This window comes from Anguilla rostrata, chromosome 3, assembly GCF_018555375.3.
Source record: "Anguilla rostrata isolate EN2019 chromosome 3, ASM1855537v3, whole genome shotgun sequence".
Classification (NCBI taxonomy): Eukaryota; Metazoa; Chordata; class Actinopteri; order Anguilliformes; family Anguillidae; genus Anguilla; species Anguilla rostrata.
The window spans coordinates 23,283,628-23,299,958 of NC_057935.1; the positions used below are offsets into that span (position 1 = coordinate 23,283,628).

At 40.1% G+C, this 16,331-nt stretch overlaps 1 protein-coding gene across 2 annotated transcripts; it reads right to left on the bottom strand.

The window, feature by feature from the left end:
- Positions 1–359: 359 nt before the first annotated feature.
- Positions 360–8,286, bottom strand: LOC135250511 (tumor necrosis factor ligand superfamily member 11-like). Of its 2 annotated transcripts, none has more exons than XM_064326843.1 (4): positions 7,991–8,286; positions 6,024–6,056; positions 3,428–3,557; positions 360–2,519 (listed from the first exon to the last, which is right to left on the bottom strand). In XM_064326843.1, the coding sequence occupies exons 1-4, from the start codon at positions 8,183–8,185 to the stop codon at positions 2,083–2,085; spliced, it is 795 nt and encodes a 264-aa protein (XP_064182913.1). In that variant the 5' UTR covers positions 8,186–8,286; the 3' UTR covers positions 360–2,082. The 2 variants fall into 2 exon arrangements, with proteins under 2 accessions (XP_064182913.1, XP_064182914.1); XM_064326844.1 differs by lacking the exon at positions 7,991–8,286 and adding an exon at positions 7,113–7,381.
- Positions 8,287–16,331: the final 8,045 nt, after the last annotated feature.

Consider the following 16,331-nt stretch of genomic DNA (forward strand, 5'->3'; position numbering starts at 1 on the left):
TTGCATCGTGCTGAATAGCAAAGACAAGGGGTCTTCGCTGTGTGTTCTGGGGTTCCAGAAGAGCCAGTGTGGGTGCACACATCTGATTCTACTAATCAATCACTAGAGTCATTGCTAAGCACCTTGATTGGTAGAATCAGGATCAGGTGTGTGCAGCCACACTGGCCCTTTCTGGAGAAGACTGGGGACCCCAGCTCTAAAACATGAAAAGCACCTAATTAAGAAAAAATGAACAGCTTGTTAAAATTCTGGGATTGCTGTTGAGGTTGGAATTAAAACCAGCATACACAGGGGTACCCCAGGACCGAGTTTGAGAACCACTGAGCTATACGTTATAAAAGAAAAAAAAAAACAATAAATGTATTCAGAAAGTTGTTTTATTATTTTAAGTGCTATAAATAACATACAAAAAAACATATACAAATGTATAACTTAAAACCTTTCCCAATGCCCGCAGTTCTTATCTGAAAATATGATAATTGAGAAGTTCTATTATTTTTTTTGAGAGACAACTCAAAGTTTTATTTGTAAGACAAAACCAAGTATATTTACTAATTGCGTATTTACAACCTCAGGCAAAAGTGCAACCTATCATAATGTGCACAGTAGAACCAAAGTATCACAAACCTTAGAGTTATGGACAGACAAGTCAAATTAACATGGAACCACGCCATTGGCATATCCAATTGTGCTTCATCAGGCCTATTTATCATATCCATAGGATTATAGCTCAACAATCAGAGTAGCCAATTTAAACATAAGGCTATCGTAATGTAAGCTATGAGTCTAATCCATAAAGGATTAAAATTCATAAAAAAATATTTTGACATAACTTTCAAAGTTTCATGAATGACTGATAGAGATTCATATCTTGAAGATTCTACTTTATAACAGAATGCACACACTGTTGTTGCAGGTCTCAACAAGTAAATCATTAGTTGTCAGTGAAGTATGACTTAATATCAAATAAATAAATACATTGAATGCATTGTCTCCTCTCATGTTTAGAAGGAAAACAAGAAATGAAATTCTTTTATTAAATCGGTGGATCACCAAACTCAATTTGGCTGAAAAGCAATCTTAAGTTAAGATTGTGACCGTGTCTGAAACAGCCTACGGTGTCCTCAAAATATGTATTGTCTACTAAACATACAGCCCACTGTTTAGTGCATATTTTTAGTAAACAATGGACAGTATGTGAAAAATATCATCCATACTAGTTTCCAGCATACTGCAGAAGTGTCATAAGACGAACCGTCCTGCCTCATCCTCTCTGATTTATGAGACCTCAACACTCCCACACAATTCTGTGGGACCTCCTAAAAGTATGGTTCACTTCCTGAAAAGTGTGCTCGTGAATACATTCATCGAAACCCTGGGAAATAAGAATCATCTGGGAATGTGAACCACACTACTGTACATTTATTTAAAATTTTGCTTACTTGACAACTTTCTCATTCGGTGTTCTCAACTTATATACACAACAGTAGGTAAGTAAGCTGTTTCGGACACGGCCTGCCATTTCTCACTCAGGCAGAGCAGACAGTCCAGCTATCTTTGGTTTTGTTTTCCCACTTTTTGGTGCATTGTTTACTTTGCTTCATAATCAAATCCTTTTGAAAAAAACACAAAAAAAAAACATTTATGCAGGAGCATAAAGGGGGACGAAAGGGGGATGGTGGCCTCAGGGAGCTGTACCGCCATAAACTGTCTTCCTGCCCCTTGTTCTGAGAAAGCCACCCTCATGGAATGAGACACACCGGTTTTCAGTGCTTGGTAGTTCTTGGACCATTTTCAAAATGTAAGACAGGATCATAAGCAGAGAGTTCAGCGCAGACTAGACATGTTTATTTATCTTTTTTTGGCCCCTATTATCTCTGAAGTAAGAATGCCCAACTTGTGTGTGCAACCTCCTTTGTCAGTTTGTGCAGGCAGACCTTGGGAGCCTGATATACCAGGAAGGGGGTCACGCTCAGGTACACAATATCCCGCCTGACCCGAAATTCCTCTCAAGCAGCTTGAGGCTATGGCCAGTTCTCCTAACCCTAAAGGTACTGCAGTCAATCATGCGAAACCAAGCAATCATTTGCTTATCTTGAAGGCACCAAAGTAACTCCCTTCTGCGTCGGGGTCCAGCATCCAGGGATTGGACACCTTGACCAAGAGCCCATCCCCTTCCTTCAGGGCAAAGATCCCGCCCTGCTGTTCGCAGTACATGTTGTAGTCAGTTGTCCCCCATTGCTGGGTGCTTCCGCTCTTCATGAGGACCGTGGGCGTGATGGTGTTCTGGGTGTGCTTCTCATGATAGATGTACTGGATCAACTGTGTATTGTCCTCCAGCTGGTGGCTGGGTCTGGCGCCTGGCTCATATGCGTTGGCGTAGTATCGGAAGCAGGTCTTGGCGTAAATGTAATACAAACCCCCTACCTGGACCAGAATGCGACCGTTGTGGTACCGGAATCGTTCCAGGTTACCCTGGGCGTCGTTCCAATGAATCATCTTCACCTGAATCTCACCTTCTGCAAAAGGAAATGAAAGACAAATAGCGAGAGAGAGAGAGAGAGAGAGAGAGAGAGAGAGAGGTGGTCAGAGGGAGAAGAGAAGAGAGAGACAGAGAAAGAGAGGGAGAGAGAGCACATTTTAACTTTGCACAACATACTTTTTCCATTAATTGCACACTTGCTGCTTCGGTCCAGCAACTGCCAAACTTGCAGTGTCATGTGAGTAACAGTAAAGTAACACTTCATTAATCTGAATCTGAGGATAAACCTCAAAGCATGCGAAAAGCAAAAGGGGGCTTGGGGTATGGTGGGGGATGCTCCAGCTGCCATTTCAGTCAGCGTGGGATGGAGGACATGAGGAGTCAGTTATGACAATGAAGAGCTGCAGAGCTTTTAAACGTCGCCTAGATGCAGTGGTTCGTTAAGCGTTAAAGGTGACGCGTCATATCCTGAGCAGTGACTGAGTCATGCTGTCGATAAGTCAAACTGGAGTGAAACAAGAGAAAGGCAGGGACAGAAATGCACTACACTCCGGGTGGATTAGCAATGCGCCACTCGAGATTTGAGAGACATTTACAACAGACTGTAAACCATTGACCGCCATTTGGCCTAGCTGACCTCTGCCCCTTTACTTTGCAGTGCACTTAATTCATTTCACATTCACATTTGACCATCTGACAGATGCTTATTCAGATTGACGTACCCGGTTTGCATTTTTAGATAGAATCCATTTCTACAGCAGGACATTCACTTGATCAGTTCACCTTTGTCCACCGATACAAAGGTGGTGCCTTGCCTGGTAATCAAGCCTATTACATCTTGACTTAAATCAAAACCCAGTTACCTAGCCATTATACTTCACTGACACCGCTATCTTCTCTATTATTATTAGCCACGTGTGGCTTCAGTGCATCAGATGGACTTACTTTGGGCATAGTCAATGGGTGTCCTGATGGGCAGATGAGCCATTGGGGTGGGGCTTTTTATGTACTTTATTCTTTGTTTTTTTCTGGGTTCTCTAAGCGCCCTTGCAAGGATGGGACCCGTCTGCACCGCCTGCAAAAACAGAAGGAACATGGGTAACAATCTGGGACCTTATTCACATGGGATGCATCGGAATCAGGAAGCAAGAGCAAAGTTTACTTTGATCTTGCAGGATTCAATATCCAGATGTAAAAAAAATATATATATTTCAAGCCTTTGGAGTAAGAAGGCTGCACAGACTTTAAATAAATATAACCCCAAAATGGGAAGTTCACAAGGGCTGTGGAACATATCATGACTCAAAGGTACTTAACTCTGATCTGAACAATCCATTACTGTAGAGATGATAAATAGCCACAGTACATTCAATACAGTGTATAGCTGAGTACAGGAAACCCTAATATTTAACTTAATTAAATCCTTGTTTTATTCCGTAAAACTGTCATTCCCACGCATTTCAGGAATGACTGAAATTCATTTTGCTATTTTATTTTTATTTAACCTTTATTTTAATTTTTTTTAAAGTTTATTGCAAGCAAGATCTGGTAGCAGAATTAAATGCATGCACATTACAAAGGAAAACGCAAATAAAAAGCATCAAGCATGGGAATCACACACATGCACGCACGCACGCACAAACACACACACACACACACACACACACACACGTTCACAGGTAACAACCAAAGTATTTAATCTACCTATAAACTCTATAAAATCTACATATCAGCAAAATGTGGCATGAGTTGATATGTTTAAAAATATGTTGCAAAGCCACAAGTGAGATTTTAATCTTACCAGAAATTACATATTTTAACACATTAAGCCACAGGTGTCTTTTTGTAATACTGGAGGGTCGTCCTTGTCTGCTGAATTTCAGTGTGTCAGTACTTCAGTGCATAATTTAAGAACACTGATTGGCTAAAGGGTCCATACACCTTGTTCCCATGGTCAAAATTGGCAGCTGATTAAAAAAAACTACAGACACTGACCCCTCATGACTGAAGTGTTGAGATCCTTGCATTACGTTATCATAATTGCAGCTGTGAAACTTATGATAAACAAGGCCTCTGAGTATCACTTTCATTCCAACAATACTTGCTTCATAAATAGGGAGCATAGGAAAACATGCCAAATCCTAACATGGGTCATTTTATTACTGACAGAATGTAGAATATAATGTACATCAGCCAAGATGATTCATTAAGATACACAATCTCAAATCCATGTTATTTATTTATTTATTTATTTATTTTTACAACAAATTAATTAAACCTTCCAAGACATCTTCAATGTGTCCCATGGTAAAAACGTTACACAATGCAGGAGCAGCAGAGTGGATTGCAGCTTAATGAACCCGTCAAACACAGACAATGCAAAAGCACAGTACGTGGCTTGAATTTATTATGGCCAATATTAGAGACCTCATCAAACAATGATATCTTCTTCCAAAGTAGCCTGGGGTGGTTTAGGCAAATATCCCTTTGCAGTAAAAACAGCTAAAATGAGTCATTTTAGGTCAAGCTAAGCCATTAAATACAATGCTTTGCCAAATCCAATGTACGGTACGTGATCTAGCAAGGATAATGCAGTTTGAGTATTAAATATCTTTATATATTTTCAAGCGTTCATATTTCCAGCCATTTACATACAGCAAGAGCAAAGATTCACATGACATATTTCACACGCACACACAGACACACACACAGTGCACCTGCCCCCCTCCCCCCAAGATGACACAGATACTGTAATGACTCCAACATGCAGTGAAGTTAAACAACACAAAGATCTTCTTGAAAAGATATGACTCACAAAGAAACAAGCATAGATTCCAGCAAAAGCCACATTACAAAGCCACTGATGCTGATGTAGCAGAACTCACTGTGAACAGGAATCCAGTAAAGATGATGACTTTACTCTGGCGTCCAGACAAGAGTGCAATTAGTCCCCTGTTGTGTGTGTGTGTGTGTGTCTGTGTGTTTGTGTGTGTGTGTGTGTGTGTGGTTGGGGGGTTTCTTTTTCACAGTGGTTTAATCCTGCCTCATGTCATGGATAGTCCCATGGTGTTAAAAGGACCACACCTGTTGCCATGACAATGAGTGAGCCTTGGGTTTATGTGGTTGATGCTTGATACGTATTTCGTCTGACCACATTGGTTACAGAAATGTTTTGAGGAAGCTGTTGTGTGCAAAGACAGAAAAAAAATAGAAAGCGATAGACTATTCCCATGGTTGGGACAGAATTAGACTTTGACCTTCACAAGTCAGAAACTTATATTACTGTTTATATTCCCAATCAGTAAAAGAGGACACCCAATTTAAAATCATAATAGCGGCTAACAAATAAGCTATTGTTATTTAGTGGATTTATGAGGACTTCACTGATCAATCGTGTGTAACTGTATGAGCAAAAAATGTAAGGGTATGAAACAGCATTGCATATAGAAAGTGCAGTGTTAGAATTCATGAGCTAACACACATTGCAAATGCACAGTGTGCCCACTGTGCAGTCTGATAAGTCATCAAAAGAGAAACTCACCTCTAGAGATTTCCGCTGAACTGTAAAGTCTACCTAGAAAAACAACACAAGGAACAACTGAATTAACTGAAGCGTGTCTCAAATTAACTAAGTATGTGTCAGAAACAATGCAGTAAAATTCATCACTAGGAAGACATCTGTGGTGAGTCAGATCTGCATCTGTCAAAATACAGCTTTCCACTTTGTTCCACAGTAAAAGACGTCTAAGTGGCACGCTGCGTCTACTCTAACCTCAAGCCTCCTGTTGGTACTTTGTGAGTGCACCTGCTGTTTTACTGATTGTTGGTTTCCGGAATGATGACAGAAAATGCTGAGTGTCGCCCTTCACGTATGCTACAGGTGCTACTGGGAGCGCTTGATGTGGTGCACAGTATCAGCTCCTAAACTTCCGTTTCCCAGCAGCATCGTGACTAACGAAAACAGTAACAGATGCAGCAAAATAACAACCGAAAAACGAGAATCTAACATTTTAACATTTGCTGTTATTTCTGTTTGCTATTATTCCGGTTTGATGGCAATCCGAATGGCTGATTTGATTGGCTACTTCGTACAGCCACTGATCATGAACATGCCGACAGTGCGATCTCTGTGGTGCTACTGTACTATTCTATTCCAGATGGTAACAGATGTTCCCCACTTCGCGAGTGACCCAGGATAACAGTATCTGCCAAATTCCAATTATATAACGGAATGCACCGTACCGAAAAGGGATATCTCAAAGTGATTCCTCAATTTTTTCATGTAACCCTTTGTAACTGCAAGACACCATCCCTCTAAATCAGAGGCGAGAATATTTCTTTTGTATTTTCTCTTTTTTTAATGAATGCAACAAATTCATTTTCGTACCACAATTAGGCCTACTACTACCAGTTTTCAAAGTAGCCTATCCCATACAGCAGCCAACATATTTCCCAATGTTTCTTCGCCAAAATAAATAAATAAATAAATAAATGTGCTCGTTAACATCACCAAAGCTGAAAAAAATCCGACGTGAGCCAAATTAAACACAAATAAATAAGCAAATTCCACAAAGCACAAATGGTTTAAATCTCACGATGCAAACATTTAGATGAGAAGAGCAAAACCCACAATAGGGGCCACCTGAAGGTCTTGGAAGAAATGCTGCATGGACGAAGACGATCATTTCAGTTTCAAGGTAAAAGTTAGATTAAGACCGAGTTCCCCTTCTCCAAGCGCAATTTTATGCAACCTGACACCATTATTTTGCAGAAAAGTAGACCAACACTGTCCAGGCAAAACATGGTATTGAAATAATATTATGGTATTCTTAAACTGAGATAGGATAGGCTACGGGCTACGGGTACGCCTGATATGCATATAATGTGTTTCACATCGCATACTAAATCTACTGGAACACGGTAACAGTTTCAGAGCCTATACTTTGCGGTTCCTGTGCTATTGTATTTACTTTTTTAATCGCTTAGGAACGCCTCAGAACAGATGTTAATTACAATGAAATAGAAGAAAACTCACACCGGGAAATGTGCCGAGCTCACCGAATCCTTATTAGCTATTAGTTTTCCAAAGCATGTCACGCGCTGCCTTTCAGCAATAGCAACTCCCTCAAAGGTGTAGGAAATAAACTAGGGTAGCAAATCCAAGTCTGCCGCAAATTGAAACTTACTGTTGCAGTTCTTGGAAAGTGCAGAGCGCTGACTTTACTGACCGTACACATTTGGGAAATTTAAAAAACCATTCTAACATTAAGCTATGCATCCTGATAACACCTATGGCTTGCACGAACAGTGCAATGAGTAAACAACTATTCGCAATTTCATCATTCTTAATACTACATTATTAGTGTTTAACAAAGTGAAAGTAACAGAATTTTGAGTTTGAAATTCAAGTTGAAAACACAAAATGCTGACCGAAAACCATTCTGTAAAATGTGTAGCAAGAATTGACAGTCTTCGACCAAATGAATAGTGGTTAAACACATAGCCTACCTCGTGGATATAACCAGTTAAATGTAGCAGGATTGCTACACTCGATGCGACCTGAAGCAATCCCATGACAATGAGCGTTCCAAAAATAAATGACCTGCAACTCGGCTCAGAACTCTTGGCGGAATGTAGTCGCGGTTGACCATTCTCCATTTCACTAGGATCCCGCAGGTAACCGTAATTATCATTCGCTGCCATGGGCTCTTGCGTTTAATATTAATCTAAGTGGAAGGAAGCAAAATGATGGTAATGGATAGATATACACAGTGGGTGGGTAGTATGGTTAGCTTCCTTTACAGAGAAGAGCCAATCAGATTAAAGTAATCGCAATAATTAAGTAGTGTGGTTAGAGTACGGCGGTACAGGTTAAACTAGACGGTTCACATCACGCATGAAAATCACCTCTCAGAAAAGGGTAGGATAAATGGATTTTTTCTAGTTATAAGGAAATAGCCGCCGCGCGTAATCCGAGTGCTTGAAACTTCTAAGACACAGACATTGCATAATTTACCTGCAGCAAAGGCAACCAATGACATGACTTACTTTCTTGTCCGTTTGCTCTGCATTCTATCTAGAAATATTGTTTTGTTAATTCAGGTCTCCAACTTTAAAAAAGCCAGTGCACGTTTGGTGATCACTCGGGCAAAGTCTCCTATAACGACTTAAATGGCGGAGCCTAATGTCTTAGTTAACATAATGGCCAACAACTACTCTAAAATAATCGATTGCGTACACTAGCCTACTATCACTGCGAAATATTCAGAAAAGGCGCGTTCAGGATGTTCATTAAATAATACTAGCCAATATTGTCATTGATAAGTAGGGGAGAGTCGCCATAAATGTAAATTTTTGGATTTTGCTAATTTACTTAGAAAATAATCTAGCACTATGAAATTTCACTTCAGGCAACTTCTACATGTCAGTAGTCAGTAGCCTTAATTCGTTACTTTACATTAATCAAGTCGGATACCACTAAAACGCTCGCTGTCCGATGTTACATATACCACCTAGATGGAATGATTATTTTTGAGGTGTGGAATAATTCTAATAGTAAATTGAAACGTTCCGTAATGTGCGTCCGGAAGCAGGTTTTTTCAACACATTCTAATGTCAATCAAGGAAACACATGTGCAATGGTAACGAGAGATCAGCCACATCCTCATTGTGAAGAATGTGCCTATATTCATGAAAAAGCTATGCACACATTGATGAACAAGCGCCTTCGTAACTACCGTAAAGTCCGTTTTGGCAACGTACAAATCGATTTGTTTGTTTCTCATCACCCAGGTAAGCTTTTACGGACCACTCTGGTCTGTGCTTGCTGTAAATGTCTGTGACCAGGTAGCTGTTTCTTTCCAATTAATTACTTGGAGCATCCTGAAGATGATGCTGTGTCAACGCAACAAGCACATTAGCGGGACACATTTTACAAAACACTGAACTAACTTAAACGATCAAACACGTTGATGAGTGCAATGAATCTATTTCACAAATATGAAACACCATTTAAAATGCCTAAGGTCTCCCCTAAAGGGAACGACATGTAGAAGGTTTTTAAACACTATCGAGTGTACCTAATCTCCAGATCTGAAGCACTCTCCATGACCTCTCTATCTACCAACTCTCTCGTTTTTTCTTTAACGGCGTTCTGTAAAATAACAGCAAAAAGCACGTTGTTTGTTATAGCAATTCAGAGGCGGTGACTGCTTAAAATGATCTTTTTTTTTAATGTGGTAAAATTACTCCCAGAACATATTTTTACGTACCTCGATCAAAATAGATTTTTAGGAAAATTTCCCACGAAGGTTGTCGAATTTCTCCGTTCTTTTGGCAATTGGTAGAGGACTGAATTGCGCTTGTACAAACCTTAAATGGCTAACAGCACTATAGCAGCGCAGTGTACAAAAAGTTAGTAGCCGTGTTGCATTTATAGCGACTCTCCCCTGCGCTTTGGATAAACATTGGTTTATGTTTCCTTTCTCAGTGCGTATTAGTGATACGATATCTACACATTCAGAATTTGTAGTTTAGTTAGTATTAGCACTGCCGCTACTGCTAATATTAATCAGATGCACTTGCGTTTCTCCTACATTGATTCGGCCTGGGCAAGAGGTAAGAGCATCTGCAGAATGGATGTAATGTATTAGGAGGTCGTTAATTAACTGTCTATGGCAGCAAATGGGTCGTGCAGTAATAAAGTCAGGAATTAAGTTTTTTTGTAATTCATTTTTTTACTACACTTTTTAATAACGTTTACTTTTACAGTCCATTGTATGTATTTTCTAAATTTTGCATTGCCATTGTATTACAGACTGAACGTGTCATGGACATCTCTCTCTCTCTCTCTCTCTCTCTCTCTCTCTCTGCAGGGAAGTATAATAGTTTAGTGCACTACTAAAACAACATGTATTTCACAATAATTGTGCAGGGCTGAAGAACAGGACAGAATGTTGAAAAAATTATTTGACAGAAAGTGCCTGGAAGACAATTGCTATGACAAATTAAGAGACAAGGGAAGGTAAGAATGCTTGGAATTTTGGACGTGAAACAAAGATTTATGATTGTAGCAGACTTGATACAACTTGATCCAGGAGACTGCAAAAGACATTAAGGCTGTTCATAAAGATCCCTGGTAGTGCTGGGGTCATGATGGAACCAGAGTAAACTGGTGTTTGCTTTTCAGAATCACAGTAGGGCAGACCATACCCTTCATCCCAGTGTGAGGGAGACAGAAACCACTTCTACAACTAGGCAGCCTGGGGGACAAATATTACCTGCCATAAACATACTCTTGACCCTTTGGTCATGGAGAAAAAAAAGAAAGAAAGAAAAAAAATATATATATATATATATTCATATGCCTCAAAAATGTGACTAAGTCAAGACTGCATATCAATAGTGTCCACATACCCAGAATGATAAGGAGTATTTATGCATATTTAAATAAGGTATCTGACTTGAATGCACACTATAAAAGCAATAAATAAGTATTCAAGGAATCTACCCTCAAGTAAGAAATAGCTGAAGAACACAGTTGTACATTCACCGGCCACTTTATTAGGTACACCTGTTCAACTGCTCGTTAACACACATATCTAATCTGCATTTAGGCATGTAGCCATGGTCAAGACGATCTGCTGAAGTTCGAACCAAGAATAAGAATGGGGAAAAAAGGTGATTTAAGTGACTTTGAACGTGTCATGGTTGTTGGTGCCAGACGGGCTGGTTTGAGTATTTCAGAAACTGCTGATCTACTGGGATTTTCATGCACAACCATCTCTAGGGTTTACAGAGAATGGTTCAAAAAAGTGAAAATATCCAGTGAGCGGCAGTTCTCTGGGCGAAAATGCCTTGTTGATGGCAGAGGTCAGACCAGAATGGCCGGACTGGTTCGAGCTGATAAAAATGCAACAGTAACTCAAATAACCACTTGTTACAACCGAGGTATGCAGAAGAGCATCTCTGAACGCACAACATGTCGAACCTTGAAGCAGATGAGCTACAGCAGCAGACGACCACACCGGGTGCCACTCCTGTCAGCTAAGAACAGGAAACTGAGGCTACAATTGGCACCGGCTCACCATAATTGGACAATAGAAGATTGGAAAAAACGTTGCCTGGTCTGATGAGTCTTGATTTCTGCTGGGACATTTAGATGGTAGGGTCAGAATTTGGCGTAAACACTATGAAAGCATGGGTCCATCTGTCATGTTCTGTGTTTCTGTCTCTGTCTTTCCTTGTTGGGCCGCCAGACGGCGGCACTTCTGTTTTGTGTCCTGCTTGTACCCTGTTTAATTGTATTATTGTTTTCAATTGTTCAGTTATTGTTTTTTGGTTGTCTCGTTTTCCCTTCCCTCTCTGTGGCCTGATTGTGCATTGTGCCCTGCTGTGTCTCGTCAGTGTCTTGTCTATTTAAGTTCCCTTCTCCCTGACTCAGGTGCTGGATTCTTGTTTATTTGTTTGTGTGTGCCTCTGATCGTGTTTCTGCCCCGCGTGTTTCCTCCTGAAAGTAGCTTCTGGTGTTTTTGCCCACTTTCCATTTTTACGTGCTTTTGGATTTTTGGATTTTATTTGTTTCCTTAGTTTTGTAAATTTACTTTGTTTTCTAGGAGTTGCCCTGCGAGGCCTTTTGTTCCCTTTTGTTCCGGATTTGTTTGTTCTGTTTTTTGTTAAGTAAAGTCTTTGTTTCTTACCGTATGGAGTTTTGAGTTTTTTCCCCTCACTCTGCTTTTGGGTCCTAACCCCCCACTACTACCTGACACCATCCTGCCTTGTATCAACGGTTCAGGCTGGTGGTGGTGTGGGGGATATTTTCTTTGCACATTTTGGGTTACTTAGTACCAATTGAGCATTGTTTAAACGCCACAGCCTACCTGAGCATTGTTACTGCCCATGTCCATCCCTTTATGACCACAGTGTACCCATCTTCTAATGGCTACTTCTAGCAGGATAACGTGCCATGTACCAAAGCTCTAATCATCTCAAACTGTTTTCTTGAACATGGCAATGAGTTCTCTGTACTCAAATGGCCTCCACAGTCACCAGATCTCAATCCAATAGAGCACCTTTGGGATGTGGTGGAACGGGAGATTCGCATCAAGGATGTGCAGCCGACAAATCTGCAGCAACTACATGATGCTATGATGTCAATATGGACCAAAATCTCTGAAGAATGTTTCCAGCACCTTGTTGAATCTATGCCACGAAGAATTTAGGCAGTTCTGAAGGCAAAAGGGGGTTCAACCCGGTACTAGCAAGGTGTACCTAATAAAGTGACCGGTGAGTGTATGTACCTTAACATAGGTCTGTTTTGTTGCCCAATGGTTAAAAAAAGAAAAATGAGAAATCCTCAGTTTGAAATGCTGATTATTTTAGATAGGGAAACATTATGTGGAAAAAATCAACTTTCAAATAAAATAGGTACACATGTCTATAGTGGGGTGGTGCATATGTGTCCATAGTGATGTCCAGAGGGAGGGAGAGATTCAGTTGATGGGCCTTGTCTAATCACTGTCCAGTGCCCCCTGTTGGTCATTGAGACAGCTTGAGATTGCTTGCTGAAGCTGCACATGAAATACAGTATCTTCCTGTGACTCATGTTTGTTCAAGCTCGGCTTGTGGGCTTTAATGTGAAAAGAAGCAGTGGCATGACATTGTATTTTGGAGGCGAGCACATGGCCTCCTGAAGTGATACTAAAGACTGCATCCGTGAACATGGCTGGTGAATATTCTTTGAAAATAAAATTGGAGTAAATTGGAAGAATCATTGCATAATTATTTTCAAGCATCATCTACTGAGGACACGAGACAGGCAGTGCTATGAGGCAACAATGCTGTTGGCACAAGCATTAAAAAGCCGTTCCTGATATTCACACAGGATAAAAGAGCTTACTTCTGGTGGAGATCCCTGGGCTCCAGGCCAATCCACTCCCATATTTAGCGTTTTGGTTTTTCGTAAAAAACGGTTCATGGGGGATAAACAGCGAAGGTAGAAAATTGGAAACCATGCTTTCAGATCACTTTTACTGACTGTGTTTGCACATAAACACTAAGGCTAGACCAGACACAAGGTTGAAAACCACAAGGCTGAATCCCTATGGTGTCATCTTCAACTTGACCTTGTAGGCAGGGTATTAGCCCTGGCATTCCACCTTCAGATTCCAGTCATGGGCTAACAGTGGGAAACCTTGTTTTGCCATGGCCTGATTAAACTTCAGTTATCATTTGTGAGCGGAGAACTCAGGACAATGGCAGGAAGGTTTGGGTTCAATTCATACCCATGTTTTTCCCTGTGTGAGTCGTAACTGCCTGGCTCAGGAGGTGATGGAGCTGTTCAGATCCCACACTTCTCACAGAACGACAGAGCCAAACCCGTACAGCTGCTGATAGCTAATGTTCCCAAAGCCACCGGCTGTCACTTTTCCAGCGAAAAGGGCAGGGTGCAGGAGGGAGTTCACATCCTCCTTCTCATTATGTTTGAAGACAGAAACAGTGCACTAGCTGTAAATGGGACAGAAAAGAACTAATACGATGATAATAACAATAATAGTAATAATAATTATTATTGATGCAGTAGATGGGATCATTAATGCAGTTACACAAGTCAGTGAAGCCAATATATCTATTATCTTCTAGGTTTTATGCAGTGTAGTCCATGCACCAAATTTCCATATCTGAATGCTATTTCAAAGGCAAACTGAAAATACTGTGCAAACGATTTACATGGCAATACCATTGGGCCTCATTATAAATTCAAAACATACAGTTCATGGCAAAGGGCCTTTGGTTCTCATTTTTTTTTCTTAACTATATTTTTTTGGCACCTTCTTTCCACTAAAAGATAATGACCTTCTCTATTGTCTCCACAAATATGGTTGTTTACCAGGTGATTCAATGAAAACAAAACAGGTAATTTCCATCCCATAATTCTTGCTTCATTGCCACATTCTTTTGTTGTAATTAAAAACCAAAACAATGACATGATTGCCTTGATGAAGTATACACAGTTCATACAGTACATGCAGAGTGAGGTCATTCTTTTCTCTTTCAAGAAAACAGAAACATCTTACCACTTAACGTAATTCAGGGATGAGATCATCAATAAGAGATATATCAGCAGGAGAAGACAAGTTGTCAATTTATCATAAAAGCAGCCACCATGCAACCACAGAGTAGAGCATTGTGATTTGAGATGTGAGTCATAGACATCATGCTGAATGCTTTTCTTCATGTGTCCATCAGATGTGAAATAAGGATTAACAAAACCTCTAAATCTGCAAGTGTTAATCAATCATAACTGTAATTGTTTTTTTGTTTTTTTCATTATGCCTAGATGGTTCCTTCTTGTTCGAAGTCACAGAGAAATATGTATGTACAGATACAGATGACTGCATTTTTTGCATTATAAATTAAGCAAAAAATATATAGCCAGGGGATATTGAGATCATTTATTACAAAAGCCAAACTTAGCACTACTATGGAAATCTTTCTCTCAGTATTTTCAGATCCACACATGTCTTTCAGCTGTTTTCAAAGCACTTTTCCTGGGAAGAGAGATCCAATGAAAGATATCTTTGTGTTGCTATTTTCATTTTTGTTTCAAGTTCTAATAACTAGGCCCTGCATTTTTTTTATTGACTGACATTTTATTGTATATATTCATTGCTCAATTTAAATTTATGATAAACAATACAACTAGTGCATAGCGAAGGGGCTCAGATTCCTCAGTGTCTGAAGTAAACAAGGTTATTGGAAACAGTTTATAAGAGTCACCACTAACTGATATCGACAGCATTCAAACTAGGGCTTAGAAAGGCCCAACCGTGAGGTAATGCACAGAGCAGCATCATCGTATCATCAATACAATAACATTGCACTCACAATTTATGAAACACTTTTGTGAATGAGTCTAAATAATTCACGTGATAAGATTATTGGCCAGATTATTAGCCAGTTACATTACTCAAGATTATGCTTCCTTTAGCCAGTTTCACATGGATACCTTTGTAAAGAAACAAAACTTTGTGACTTCATCCCCGCTTCGGAACTGTGGGTTTTTCCTGGCAACATAAAATTTTGTTAAAGGTTGCAGGGTAAGTGACATCATCCATGAAGTCACCAGAGCTGAATCATAGGCAAACACCAGGGAGATATTCTGGGTGAGGCCGGACTAAGACAGCCTAGTGGAGGGCAACACCTTTCAGGGATAATTCAGGGACATGCCTTTGCATTTCCTCCAGAAGAATTCCCTTCACGTGCATTACATTAGTCTTGTTTTTACAGCTGGAAAGCCCTTGTTAGAAACACTGTGCCTCATGTTTTCTTTTACGACTACATTAATGAACGCACTCTTTGTTACAGAGTACCTCCAAGGATCCTCTTGTTTTCTGCCAGACGAATTGCTGGCACATTTTTCAGTCCCTGTGTCACTGCAAAGATTCAATTATTCTCCTTCTTCATCTCTGTTGCATAAACACTCCCGCAAACAGTAACAGTAAATTCACACCAGTAACTAGGTAGAGCAGATAATAACGTCTCGTTAAACGACAATGGATTCCTCTGTCGTATTTGTCTGTAGAAACACTTGGTGAGGTCTGAAGTTGGTGAGGTCTTACTAATGCCTACAGGTTTGACTTTGATATGCAATTTTGGAGTTTTTCCACAATGAATTAACTGGGCCAGTTACTTATTCACAGGGTAATAAAAATGCCTGGCTTGAGCTAGTAAAATCACAGATCTAGCGCCAGCATGGTCCTTCTTAATTCATGGCCTGGCAGACATATGTGGCGTAAAGCTTGGCAATAGCTAGTCTTGTCACAGTGTTATGGTCTCAGTATTCTGAGTA

What these genes read in the sequence shown, in the direction of transcription:
- LOC135250511 (XM_064326843.1), bottom strand. Translation starts at nt 8,185, where the DNA reads ATGGCAGCGAATGATAATTACGGTTACCTGCGGGATCCTAGTGAAATG. An exon ending in TAACTGGTTATATCCACGAG is followed by an intron (nt 6,057 to 7,990) that starts GTAGGCTATGTG and finishes TTGTTTTTCTAG; the next exon opens with GTAGACTTTACAGTTCAGCG. An exon ending in ACCCATTGACTATGCCCAAA is followed by an intron (nt 2,520 to 3,427) that starts GTAAGTCCATCT and finishes TTCCTTTTGCAG; the next exon opens with AAGGTGAGATTCAGGTGAAG.